Genomic DNA, 12,800 nt, shown 5'->3' on the forward strand with positions numbered 1-12,800 from the left:
ATGATCTAACCAACTAAACTACCGGTGTGTGTGTGTGGGGGGGGAGGGCAGGGCAAATATCAATTATTTTAATCCTCACAGTAACTCAATGATGGAGGTTGATTTTTACCCATTTTACAGTTAAGAAAGCTGAGGCACAGGGTTGTTGAAGAGCTTGACTAACTGGAGTTGGGATCCTAAACACAATGTTCTTAGCCACAGCGAAATGCTTTTCGATATATAAGCTGACAGATAGATGAAAATGACTGACTAAATGAAAGAATGGAAATATAAATGTAAACGTGTTTTTTTTCCGTCCTTGGTTCCCGAGATCTACAGCAAGGGGGCGCTCTCTCCCAGGTCTTGACGCCAGTCCTCACGGCGTGCACTCCCTTTTGCGTCTCGGGCTCGCGCGCGCTGCCGCGGCACCGGAAGTGACTGAGCTTGCAAGTTCCCCCGGTCTCTTCAGGGGAAACTGAGGCCGGCTCGTTCGGAAGAGACAGAGGGAGCCATCAGCCAGGTAGGCCGGCCCGGGTCAGCGGCGCGGAACTCGGCCGCCAGGAGCCCTCGCATCTGGAAACGACCTGGCCGACGGAGGGGGAATGTGGCCCCCCACGGCTCGCGGGGCTCGCAGGTGAGAGCACCGCCTCCCCTGTGTGTGGCAGGCGCTGCGCCCAATGGGAGCCCTCGCCGTCCCGCTTCCGTGCCGACTGGGCTCTCTGATTGGTTATAGGGGCGGGCCGCCGGGGACGAGACCCCCTTCTCCCAGAAAGGTCTAGGGGGCGCCCCTGAGGGAGAGCGGTTGCCTAGCAACTGGGCGGTGGCCCCGCGGGTACCCGGCCCCGGGCGCGGGAGGAGCCGCCAGGCCGCAGCCCACCCACCCCGGCTCCGGAGAGGTGCAGCCCCCAGCCCCCCGGCCCTCCCGGGGGCGCCAGGAAGCCGCCGGGAGCCTGGCTTCGGGAAAACGTGGTCTCAGCTGTCGGGTCCTCGAGCAGGCCTCGACCCTGCTCCCCGACCGGAGAGGCCCGGCGCCTCGCCCTCACCCTCACCCGGTCTTTGTGCGGGGCGCCGGCGGCCATTGTGTCCGTGCGGGAAATGGAGGAGCCGGCAATCCCCTACCGCCACCGCCGCGTCCAGGGCCTTTGGGGAATTCAGAGAACACCAGCGGCGTTTCTGGGGGGTCCCCGGCCTGCAGCCTCCCGGAAAGGCCCGGGGATGGCATTTCCGAAGTCAGACCTCAGATGCGAGGCCGTTTCCCCTGCCCTCTGCCCCTCATCGAAACCTTGAGCCCCATTGAGAAGTCCTTTCGGGGTTTCGGAAGCCTCACCCGGGGCCGGTCCTTAAATAGAAACGACAACAACAAAAAGCCCTACGGCCTGCCCCGGCCGCCTTCGGGAGAGTTCTCCTGGCTCCCAGTAGGAGGCAGAGAGCGGAGGAGCGTGCTCGAGCGAGGGGGCTGGACTGCCGGTGGCAGGAGGCCGCCCTCATTCTGGGCGATGGAGGAGGAAGCGAGCGAGGCGGCCGGTTCCTGAGCTTCGTAATTGCCGTGTCGCCCTCGGGACACCCAGCCGGCAGGGCCGCATGGTCCCTGCAGCCGCAGCTGGGTTTTTTGCCAGCCGCCCGTGAGGCCGGTTGAGTTACCGGCAGCCGCCTCCTCTCCGGACCCCATGGTACAAAAGATCGCCCGGGGACTGCACCTGCCTGCCTTTGCCAGAGACGTGTTTGAATGTAGGTGGAGCGGGGGTGGGGATGGGGGGCCGACAGCTTCGGGGAAAAGGAGGTGGCTGGGGTCGGGGGTGGGGGAGAAAAAAAGGCCGGTGTGATGGTTCAGAGACCACTGGTGCTTTCAATTTGACTTGATGGGAGTCTCCGAGAAGCTAATCGCAGGCGTTCCTAAGAACCACAAAGAAGCCAGTTCTGGTATCTGGAGGTGGAATGCGAGGTTGTAAGGTTAAATGGCTTGCATATTAATTCATTTTTTTCCTGAAAGCTCTTTCTCTCCCTTCAGAACCTTATCTTGGCTTTGGATCTCAGAAGGCAACCACTAACTAGAGACCAGACTCCAGTGAGTGAGCAGGTGTTTTGGACAATGGACTGGTGGAGCCCATCCCTATTATAAAAAAATGTCTCAGAGCAACCGGGAACTGGTGGTTGACTTTCTCTCCTACAAGCTTTCCCAGAAAGGATACAGCTGGAGTCAGTTCAGTGATGTGGAAGAGAACAGAACTGAGGCCCCAGAAGGGACTGAATCAGAGGTGGAGACCCCCAGTGCCATCAATGGCAACCCATCCTGGCACCTGGTGGACAGCCCTGCGGTGAATGGAGCCACTGGCCACAGCAGCAGCTTGGATGCCCGGGAGGTGATTCCCATGGCAGCGGTGAAGCAAGCGCTGAGGGAGGCAGGCGATGAGTTTGAACTGCGGTACCGGCGGGCGTTCAGCGACCTGACATCCCAGCTCCACATCACCCCGGGGACAGCATATCAGAGCTTTGAGCAAGTAGTGAATGAACTCTTCCGGGATGGGGTGAACTGGGGTCGCATTGTGGCCTTTTTCTCGTTCGGTGGGGCATTGTGCGTGGAAAGTGTGGACAAGGAGATGCAGGTATTGGTGAGTCGGATTGCAACGTGGATGGCCACTTACCTGAATGACCACCTAGAGCCTTGGATCCAGGAGAACGGAGGCTGGGTAAGGACCACACCCCTTGTGTGTCCCTTTTCCTTGGCCTCTGCTCAGAGAGATCTCATCAGCCTTTCCCCATGTCTCTTTCTGTTGTGCCGGATGGTTACTTGGACATGTTGTTAAGGAGACATGAACTGGCCTCTGCACTGCAAAAGGTTATCGGTTCTAAAAAACAGATGACCGAGTGCTTGAAGGACCAGGCATTTTTCATTCTGGTCACCCTCGTGACCCCACTCTTTCCTACCTGTGTTCCAGTTTCTCGGTGGAGGAAATCATAGCCTGTTCATTTGAGAGTGGGAAGTTAGTCCAGGGTTCCCCTCACCCTGACATAATGGCTCACCACCCAAAGGGGTGATGAGTATAAGGCCTAGAGAAGATAGCGAGTATCAGTGACCCATAAGCCCCTCCATTCTTACTCCCTCAGGGATGTCAGTCTATTCTGGGCTTCCCTCCCCCACATCAAATTCTTTTTATTTTGAAGTTTGCATACCTGATATTCTCTCAGAAGAAGGCCAGGCCAGGCAGGAGTTTCCACCGGCTTGGATGGCTGAGGATTGCCTGATTTTAGGGCAGTGGCCAGTTGTGTTTGTGCTGCACCCCTGTGTTCATTTGCTCTAAAGTGTGCAACTTTCTATATGGTTGGCCTGTTTCCTGAGCTCTTGCTGTGTCACACATGAAGCCTGAACTTTGTACTTCACTACCTAGAGTCGGTTGGGGAGCTCCAGCTGTTCTGCCTATTGCTTTCCGGCCAGGGCCCTGGGGCCTCTTCACGGAGCACTGTTTGCTGGCAAAGCAAGAACTGAGTCTGTGTGGGCTCTATGGGACCTCAAGATTCAGTGACTGACTTCAGAATCAAACTGACATGGGTGTGAGTCCCAGCACTGTCACTTAACTAGCTATGTGACCTTGGACAGACCAGTTTACCTTGAGCCTCAGTTTCTTCCACTAAAAAAATGTGGCAAGCCCTCCTTGCCTTGCAGGGTATTGTAATCTTGGAGCTAATATGAGCACAGTGACTGACACCAACATGTTTGCTGGAGTAGTTGGGACCAGGAGTCATGCCTCATTGCTTTCCCAGGAGAGAGAATTCTTTTGCTTGCCACCAAGTTAGGATGTGACAGTGGTGAGAGATTCTGTATCAGTGGTCATTGTAGGCAATTTTTGCTATTCTACAGTGACCTCAGTCATATTTTCTTGCTATCTCCCTGCCTAGGGAAGGTGAGGGCTTATGAGAGGTATTCTGTACCTTCAGAATGCCCCTAAAATTGAGCAGGCTGTGCAAAATAAGTAATCTATTGAAGAAACTAAGATGGAAGGGGCCATGCACCATGGACTCAGGAATGTCAAGAATGCAATTATCTATAGGCTGGGCCTAGGGCGTGGCAGGCACTTCAGTTTAGAATGAGCAGAGACCTCTGAGTTTGCCCTGGAACCCCACCCCCTGTCTTATTTCCCATTTCTTTGCAACTTCATCAACTCTTCCCACTGCCAATACTTGTACAAGGCAAAGAGATAAGTCAATAGAGGTCAGATGATTGGGACGGGGTTGGGGGAGGTAAAAGAGAGGGCACTCTTGAGCTAAGGCTGACCAGACTTGAAAGCCATTCTGTAAATGAACTCCCTGGGGGGATAAATGATTAAATAGTTCCTGTTGGTTTGTTCAATGACCTCTCATTCCCTCCTGCTTTGATTCTCTTTGGGGGCAAATATTTGTTCAGCTGATTACAGGAGGGACAGGATTCCAGTGCTTCATTCAGACACACCCTCTGAGGCATCTCTAGGTAGACTTGGGTCATTTGCCTACTTTGCATGACTGTTGTCTTTGGCCAGTGGTCCTAATAACAGGTGGGTTGTTGCCAGCTATTAACAAAAGGCAATCTGGGAGAGTTGCCTGGTCTACCAGCCAGCCTCTGCAGAGGGCTACCTGGGCCAGAGAATTTCCAGTCATCAGTGTTGCATGTGAAAAGAGGTTTTAGACACAGCAGCACTGGGCAAGTTCAGTAGACAGCCACTATATTGAAATTCCATTTTCTCTCATTGCCCAAGAATTATCAGAGCTTGTTGGACAACATACCACATACTTCTTCCTCTTGGTGAACAGAGGGGATGTGTGCAGATGAGCCAGTTATGTCAGAACTATTTCTGGGCATGCATTTTCCCTGAAGCCAGAAGGTATTGACTCAGGATCTTTTTTTTTTTTTAATTCTTTTTTTAAAAAAATATTTTTATTCAATGATGAGAAAGAATCATTGATCGGCTGCCTCTTGCATGCCCCTACTGGGGATCAAGCCCACAACTCAAGCATGTGCCCTTGACCAGAATCGAACCCAGAACCCTTCAGTTCGCAGGTTGATGCTCTATCCACTGAGCCAAACTGGCTAGGGTGACTCAGGATCTTTTGGGTAGAAGGCACCTGCCCACTTTCGGGTACCATTTGGTTTGAGCTGCACAGATTGGCTACTACAGTGGCATCTCATAACCTTCCTGGAGGATAGGCTGAGGGGAATCCAGGAGTGTAGGAATTATGGGTTGTTTCATCCTTGGGTATTCTCTAAATTTAACATCCCTACAGGAAAAGGAAAGGAAATGAGCCTTTATGGAGCATATCTTATATTCAAGGCATTGTCTTAGGTCTTTTACTTATGCAGCTATAATTTATTGAGCATCTACTATGAAACATACAATGTTTTAGATGCTGGCCATAAGCCAGACATGGTACCTTTCCTCGTGGAAATGACATGCTATTTTATATATTCCACACAATAACCTTTAAGGTAGGTAGGTTTATTCCCAGTTTACCTGTGAAGCTAAGTGACTGGCCCCAGGTGTCCCACAGCCAGGTAAGTGACTGAATGAGAAGTTACAGATAGGTTGGCCTGACTCCAAAGTCTAGAACTCTTTCCATCCATATCAAGTTCTCCAAGGAATAATAAAGTGACTAGCACAGAAAGCCAGAGATGCTGTTGGGCTGAGTAAAACTGCCTGTGGAGGTGCTCACTCTGGTCTGTGATCTTGGCATTGTTTAGGTCGCTGCAGGAAGAACAGTGCCTTTATTGGCAGTAGCAGGCTCCCAAAGGCAAGTATGTAGACTCAGATTCTTGCACTGGTAAACTCAAGCAGGTATCAGGAGTTTGCCCAGTCAGAGTGGGCTCCTTGTTAAGTTTTTCATTGTTAAGACCCTCTCAGGCCCTACCAATAGATAAGAATTGTGCATGTGGGGAGAAGGTGGCATGCTCCAGGTATGTATACTTAATTGTGGGGGATGCTCCAAGGACTGGAATTCCAGACTTATAGCTACATCACCGCTTGCTTGCTTGCTTGCTTGGGGTCACCTGGCAAGATGCTGAACCTGTTTGTCTCTTTTTCATCCGTCTCTCCCTGTAAAATGAAATAATGATAGCCACCTACCATAGCTTGACTCTAGTAAAGGATCTAGAACAAAGGCCCTTCCTGGGCCTTAATTGTAGGGTGGGAGCACCCCCTGAATAGACTACCTGCCTCAGAAGACTGAACTTTGCCCCCAGAGTTTCGGAGGAAACAAAGTCAGCCCCTGAGATGTTCACCCAAAATGGTGTATGTAATGTGACCTTCCCTGAAGGGACAGAGTGTTTCTGGGGCTTTCCAGTGGGAATGTGGACAGTTATGGGGTGAGGACCCTGGTGGGCTAAGACATTTTAGGATTGCTGTCCCTGGGAAACCCCACAGCTAGATGGAAATGCCATTGTTGAGAGCAGTGAAGTGTGTGTGGGAGAATACATAATTTGGCCTTTTCCAGTCTGCATGGCTCTGTGGTCTTACATTTCTTCTTGCCTGGTCTGGCGGCTTCTGTATAGACGTCTGCTCAGATACCTCAGCGACCTTTGCAGATCTCAGCAGCTGTTGCAGCTCTGTGGTTTTCTTGGGGAAACCCCATTAGAAACCCCAAACGTGGAAATTTTTAGTAATCTCATTCAGGTCCCAAAGTGAGATAGAAGTGTTTCAGGGCCTCCCCCTCAAAGCACCCAGTTCTTCTGGATGTACATTTGAGGTTGCTGTTAAAACTCTATCACCATCATAGGGTTTTCTAGACTTCCTAGGACAAATTTCCCCAGTATCCCTATGGAGCCTTTCAACTTCTGGTATAAAAATACCCAGGTATTTTTTCAGGGAGCCCCAACAGAACCCAGAGGGTTCTCTTGACTTTGTGTGGGCAGTCACCTGATTTGTTTGGGCTACAGGAAGCAACAGTTGTTAGCTGTCTCTTCCCAAACAGGCATCTGTCCTGAGGCCAGTGGGCTTGAGTGTCCTCTTCTGTGCCCAGCCGCCTTGGTTTTTCAGCACCCTCAGCCTTCCTTTATGGGCTTTCTTTCAGTAACTGTGTTTTTTTCTGCGTTTAGCATGGTTAGTTTAGGAGTAATTCCCGCTGAGCTGCTCTTCTACGGCAACATAATCTCCTGCTACGTTAATTAGCAGGGTCTTGTCCCTAGCCCCAACCTCCAACCTAATTCCATGAAGTCTTCCCTAAGGACTCCATCTCTTTTCTTTGAAGAAGTCACTCTGCTCCTGGATCTGCTGCTTTTCTGTTCCTCCAGCCGGCAGTCTGTCTTCCCCGTTCTCAGTTGGCAGACTCGAGTCACACAATCCCGCTGGGTCTTTTTGTTTAGCCTGGGGAAGAGAAGACCCAGGAGAATATGATCACCAGTTTCAAATATCTGAAGGAAGAGGGGCTAGCCTTTTTTTTTTTTTTTTTTTTTTATCAGCATAGTACCCAGCAGAACTTGCATTAATGAGGGGAAAATAACAGTGGTAGAGTTTAAGTTAGTGTAAAGAAGACATTTCTAAAACTACCATATCTCTATTAGGTTTAGGAGCTTCCTGAGTGTCCCAGTCAATACTTGTTTGTCCATACTTATTTCCTCAGCACTGAGCAGAGGTCTTAGGCATAGCAGGCACCTAGTGAAAGAGATGCCCATTAAATTTCTGAAGAAACAGACATGTATTAAACCAGAATAATAGTAATGGAAACTGCCCTTTACCTGATCATTTATTCATTGATTCAAACAGTATTTATCAAACTCCTACTCTATGTCAGGCTGTCCTAGGTACCAGAGGTACAGCATTAAATAAAACAAATTTTCTGTCCTTGTGGAGCTCACATTCAAGTGGGGAGAGACAGACAATAAACATGTAAATACATATATATCTCATATATTAGGTGTTAGTAAGTGTTAGGAAGAAAATAAAACAGGTTGAGGCATAGGGCATACCTAGCAAGGGAGGTGGGGCTGCAATTTTAAGAGTGGTCAGGGAAGGCATCACCAAAAGTTAGTATTTGAGCCAAGACCTGAAGAAGATGAAGTAGTGGACGATGTGGGTACCTGCATAAAGAGTGATCTAAGGAGAGAAAATGGGCTCAGGAGTGCGTATGCTTGGCGTGTTCAAGGATAAGCAAGGTCAATGCAGCTAGAGAAGAAACAGTAAGAGGGATGGGCGGTAAGAGGTAACAGTGGAGAGTGGTTGAGATTGAGGGGGGGAGAGGTAGTCAGAGGTCAGATCACATGGGACTTCACAGGCTTTGATGAGGACTTAGCTTTGGTTAAAAGAGAGGCCAGGAGGTTTGGAGCAGCAGTGAAATGATCTGAATTCTTCTAGGGTGGCTGCTGGGAGCCCAGTGAAGAGGCTGGTGCAACTGTCAGGTGAGAAAAATAGTGGCTTGGATCAGGAGGTAGGGGTGGAAGTGGTGAAAAGGGACTGAAAAATAAGACCAGGCTTACACATCATATTGATGGGTCCACATTTTCAACCACTTAGAGATCACAGAATGAGGACTAAATGAGATACATGTTCTTCAGGGATCATTCTCTCCAAATATGGTATCATGAATAGTCCTCCTCCATTGCTACAATATTTCTGTCTGAATAACTGTCACATGTCTGGATGCAGGTCCTGGCTCACTCACATCTAGCTGTGTGACCTTGGGCTAACTCCTTGAATTTCTTGAGCCTTGAGACAAATAATACCTGCCTCAAAAGGTCATGGCAAAGACCTAATGAGGTGTGCCTACGATGCACAGATCCTGGCACATGGTGGTGGTGTAGTTATTCTTTGCCACAGAACTCATGTCAGAGACCTACTCACAGAATCTTCAGTAATCCAGCCTCCTTTTTTTTGGATGCAATAGTGACCCTCCGGGGAGACATGCCTTACCAGTGTTCCTGTCAGAGCAGGAGCACCATAGGGTTCCTGTGCCATGTAGTACAAGCCGTGGTCTAGAGTCAGGACCCCAATTGTACTCTCAGTCTGCTCCAACTCACTATCTCACCTCGGCCAAGTCACTTCAACCCCAAGCCTGTTTCCCCATCTGTAAGATGGAGGGTTGAAGTAGATAGTCTAGGAATCCTGGTTCTCACTGGCCTTAGGCCTCGTGGCAGATTCCTCCGGTATTATATTTCACGTTAGTTATGTTTTAGGATGGCTCTTTTCTGTTAGAAGCTGCAATGCTTTAACTGCAAAAATTAACTAATCTCAGTATCAATATATGGCAATTTATCACCAACCCCATACTAACAATATTCCAGATTTATGTAGCACTTTACCACTTAGCACTTTCATATCCACCTGGTCTTTTTGATGCTCATGGCCACCCAGGGTGGTAAGCCAGAGGGAAATCTGATTGAGAAAGATGAAGCAGCTTGCCGGAAGTTACATCAGGAGGAAGATGCAGGGTTGGGCCTTTCAAATCAGGGCTTGACCACTCACTTGCTACGTGACCTTGAGCAAGTCTTTTAACTTGTAAATGGCTATAATAAAGTGCCTCTTTCTGAAGATTCAGTGATTTAGTTCAAGTCTTAAGGCTCTCAGAGTAGTGACTATTAGGATCAGCGGCAAACAGCAGCTGCATCCTAGGGCTTCCTCAATCACATCATCTGGCTTCCCGTTTACTACATACTGATTTTTGCAAATAATTGTTTGTGTGGAAAGAAACTACCTTTGGAACCTTTGCTACTTGGTTTCATCCCTGATGACGCTCTCAGGGCAAGCTGGAGCCTTACAGCTAGCCTTACAGCTAGCTCTAAGCTACACGGCTTTTTGGGCAGACTCCAGAGCTCCCCTCGGAACTAGAGGTTTTTTTCTTGCTCTTCAGGAAATGCCATTGCCATGACTTCCATGGACTGCTTCCTGTCCCAACCCAGCAGCCAGATTCCTGCTGGCGAGAGTATGGAAACTGGAAAGTAATGTCCCTAAAGGCTCCCCCCTCCACAAACTACTTTTTTTGGATGTGTCCCTCCCTTTCCTCTTGTCAGTTACTTTCTTTGCTTCCTCCCCTTCACCCTTCACCCAGCTTCTCTCTCCAGCCTCTGATCATTCTTTTAAGATTTAGAAAATGCATTTCTACTTAGTACTATCAGACCTTTCTCTCAACCCCACACTGGGGGATTGGTCAGCATTCCTGGGTTCTCTCCATGGCTCCTTCACTCAGTAGCAGTTCCAATCTTGGACTTCCCCTAGAGCAGTGGTTCTCAACCTTCCTAATGCCGCGAGCCTTAATACAGTTCCTCATGTTGTGGTGACCCCCAACCATAAAATTATTTTCGTTGCTACTTCATAACTGTAATTTTGCTACTGTTATGAATCGTAATGTAAATATCTGATATGCAGGATGTATTTTCATTGTTACAAATTGAACATAATTAAAGCATAGTGATTAATCACAAAAACAATATGTAATTATATATGTGTTTTCCGATGGTCTTAGGCGACCCTTGTGAAAGGGTCGTTCGACCCTCAAAGGGGTGTGACCCACAGGTTGAGAACCGCTGCCCTAGAGGGCCATTTAGCCTGTCACTTGCAGTGGCTTATGTCATCCATTAACCCTGAGTTCCCCCAGGGGTCCCCACCCCACCCCTGCACAGGATGGAGACTCCTAAGAGAGATCTTAGAGGTTTGTCACATATAACTCTTGCCTCTTGGAGATTGATGACAGAGGGTAGAGTGAAGTGGAGCCTGCCCCCCTACCCTGACCCACTCCACCCCTGTCCCCAGCACCTTTCAGGAAGCTAGGTTGAAAACCTTGTTGGACAATCATCTGAGGCGGGGGATATAGCTTGGGAGGGGATTGGAACACACTCAACTATGCTTCAGATCCTTTGTTCTGCTCTTGAAAGGGAAACATTGCCCTCCCTCCTCCCTGGCCACACACACGTGCCTTTGTTCCCCTGAGTCAGGCGGCTGGGAACACAGTGTCCCCTCCAAGGAGCCTGACTTGCCTCCCCAGAGGCTGACCTCCTGGTCAGTGGGACAGGGATTTTTTGCTCAGGAGCCTCCAGCCTCAGGTCCTTTCCATAGAAGTTTTTCTGTCAGAGATTAAGAACTTGCCCAGAAACAGCTGCCTAGGAACTTACCTCAAATTATTCCATGGGATGCCTGTGTCCCAGTCTCTCCCTCTTATTCTAGTTGGTGATTAATATTATTGTTAACATCACTATTAATAGCACCTAACATTTATCAAGTGCTTACTCTATGCCAAGCATTGTTCAAGTGCTTTACATGTATTAATTTATTCCATTTGCACGACAACACCCTGAAGTTGGTACTATTATTATCCCCATTTACAAATGAGGAAACTGAGGTACAGAGAGGTTAAGCAGCTTATGCAAGGTAGCACAGTTAGTAAGTGGCAAAGCCTGGGAGGATAGCCTCCAAGCTCCCACTTTTAAACACTGTACTGTGCCCCCTCCCCACACTGTACCAGGGTCAAGATGATCATTGACATTTATCCGGTGCTCACTGTGTGGCAGCCTTTACCAACATCATCTCTGTGTTATTATCTCAAAATCTTATCATTATAGGACACAGATTTGGAAGAACTCAGTTAGCAGGAGGCAGAGTCTGTGAAACCAATTCTGTCTCACTCCAAAGCCTATGTTATCTCTAATTCTTCTTAAAAAACCGGCAAGGTAGGTGGTGTTATCTTCATTTTATGGTTGTGAAAACTGAGGCTTAGTGAACAGTGACATGCTCAGGGACTCATAGGCTAGTACCAGGAGGACCTGGGATTTAAACTCCAGGTGTTTGACTTCATACTTTACCGCCTTATTGTCTGATGATAATTGCTTTTATGTGCATGATAATACTTTTTTAATTTACCAGACTTCTTTGTATACATCATTTTATAGTGAGGTAGGTTAGGTGGTCAGTCCCAGTTCAGGGCGGAAACTAAGGCATGGGTTTGTCCCACAGTAAATGGCAGAGCCAGATTTAGAATCTGAGGTCTGGCTTGTAAGGCAGGTGTTATCGACGTTGCCTAATTGCTCAGAAATGTCTTCGGAGTTTTTCATTTGTTAAATCAGCCAATACTGATGAATGCTTTATATGTGCTGAATGCTAGGGACACTGGATACTGCAGTGAGTGGCATGCCTCAATGGTATGTTTTTATGCCCCACACCTTGGGCCTGGCTGGTGTCCTTCTGCCATCAGGCTGTATACATTACCGATTTGACCTTTTAGTTCCCGGACATGCCAGGCAAGGTTTATTCTAGTTAGTATGTATTGATCACCTTCAACACACCCATAGATAACACTCAACTCCGATTTGAAACTTAGCTTGATATCTTGCTGGTGGCGTAACACCAGGCAAATCAGCTTCAAATTTTCATTCATAAATCTTAGAGAGTAATATCAACCTACCAGAGTAAGTGAGGCTTAAACCAGAAAGTGAAACACAAAAGTGTTTTTTAGTAATAATAACAGTCTATGTTGACTGCTGGCTCTGTGCCAGGTGCTATGTTTATGCCCTTGACATAATCGTCTTCTTTGGTCCTCACAACTGTTCTAATGTGAAGATGGAGAATCCAGAGCTTCCAGAGGCTCTATAATGTGTCCACAGTAACACACCTTGTACATCTTGCACTCAGATAGATCTGGTGCCAAAGCCTACCCTAAAGCCACTGCGTCATAGCTTTTTGCAGGCCCAGACTGGTTTATTTCATTCTGAGTGTTTGGCACAGGGCCTGGGGTTGGGCAAGGACTCAGCAAGGGTGTGCTCAATGAACATGAAGGGTTGTTATTATTAGATGCAGGTTAGGCTACAAAAAACGTCTCTGTCTCTAAGGAAGCAAACTCATTTGAAGCAGTAGGAGTAGACCCAAAACCCTCGATGA

The 12,800-nt window shown here is 48.5% G+C and overlaps 1 protein-coding gene across 9 annotated transcripts in view; it reads left to right on the plus strand.

Annotated features, from left to right (window-relative positions):
- Positions 1-433: 433 nt before the first annotated feature.
- BCL2L1 (BCL2 like 1) overlaps positions 434-12,800 on the plus strand; it is a 46,881-nt gene continuing 34,514 nt past the window's right edge. Inside the window, exons 1-4 of one of the 9 annotated variants that reach the window (XM_036322388.1) lie at positions 434-613; positions 1,970-2,666; positions 8,292-8,335; positions 9,784-10,168. In XM_036322388.1, coding sequence (XP_036178281.1) covers positions 2,103-2,666; positions 8,292-8,335; positions 9,784-10,039 — 864 coding nt within the window. In that variant the 5' untranslated portion in view covers positions 434-613; positions 1,970-2,102 and the 3' untranslated portion in view covers positions 10,040-10,168. Of the gene's footprint in view, positions 614-887; positions 1,708-1,804; positions 1,900-1,969; positions 2,667-8,291; positions 8,336-9,783; positions 10,169-11,488; positions 11,597-12,800 lie in introns of those variants that run through there. The other 8 variants (XM_036322389.1, XM_036322387.1, XM_036322386.1 and 5 more) reach the window with 8 other exon arrangements.

The sequence above is a fragment of the Myotis myotis genome, unplaced genomic scaffold, assembly GCF_014108235.1.
Source record: "Myotis myotis isolate mMyoMyo1 unplaced genomic scaffold, mMyoMyo1.p scaffold_m19_p_9, whole genome shotgun sequence".
Lineage (NCBI taxonomy): Eukaryota > Metazoa > Chordata > Mammalia > Chiroptera > Vespertilionidae > Myotis > Myotis myotis.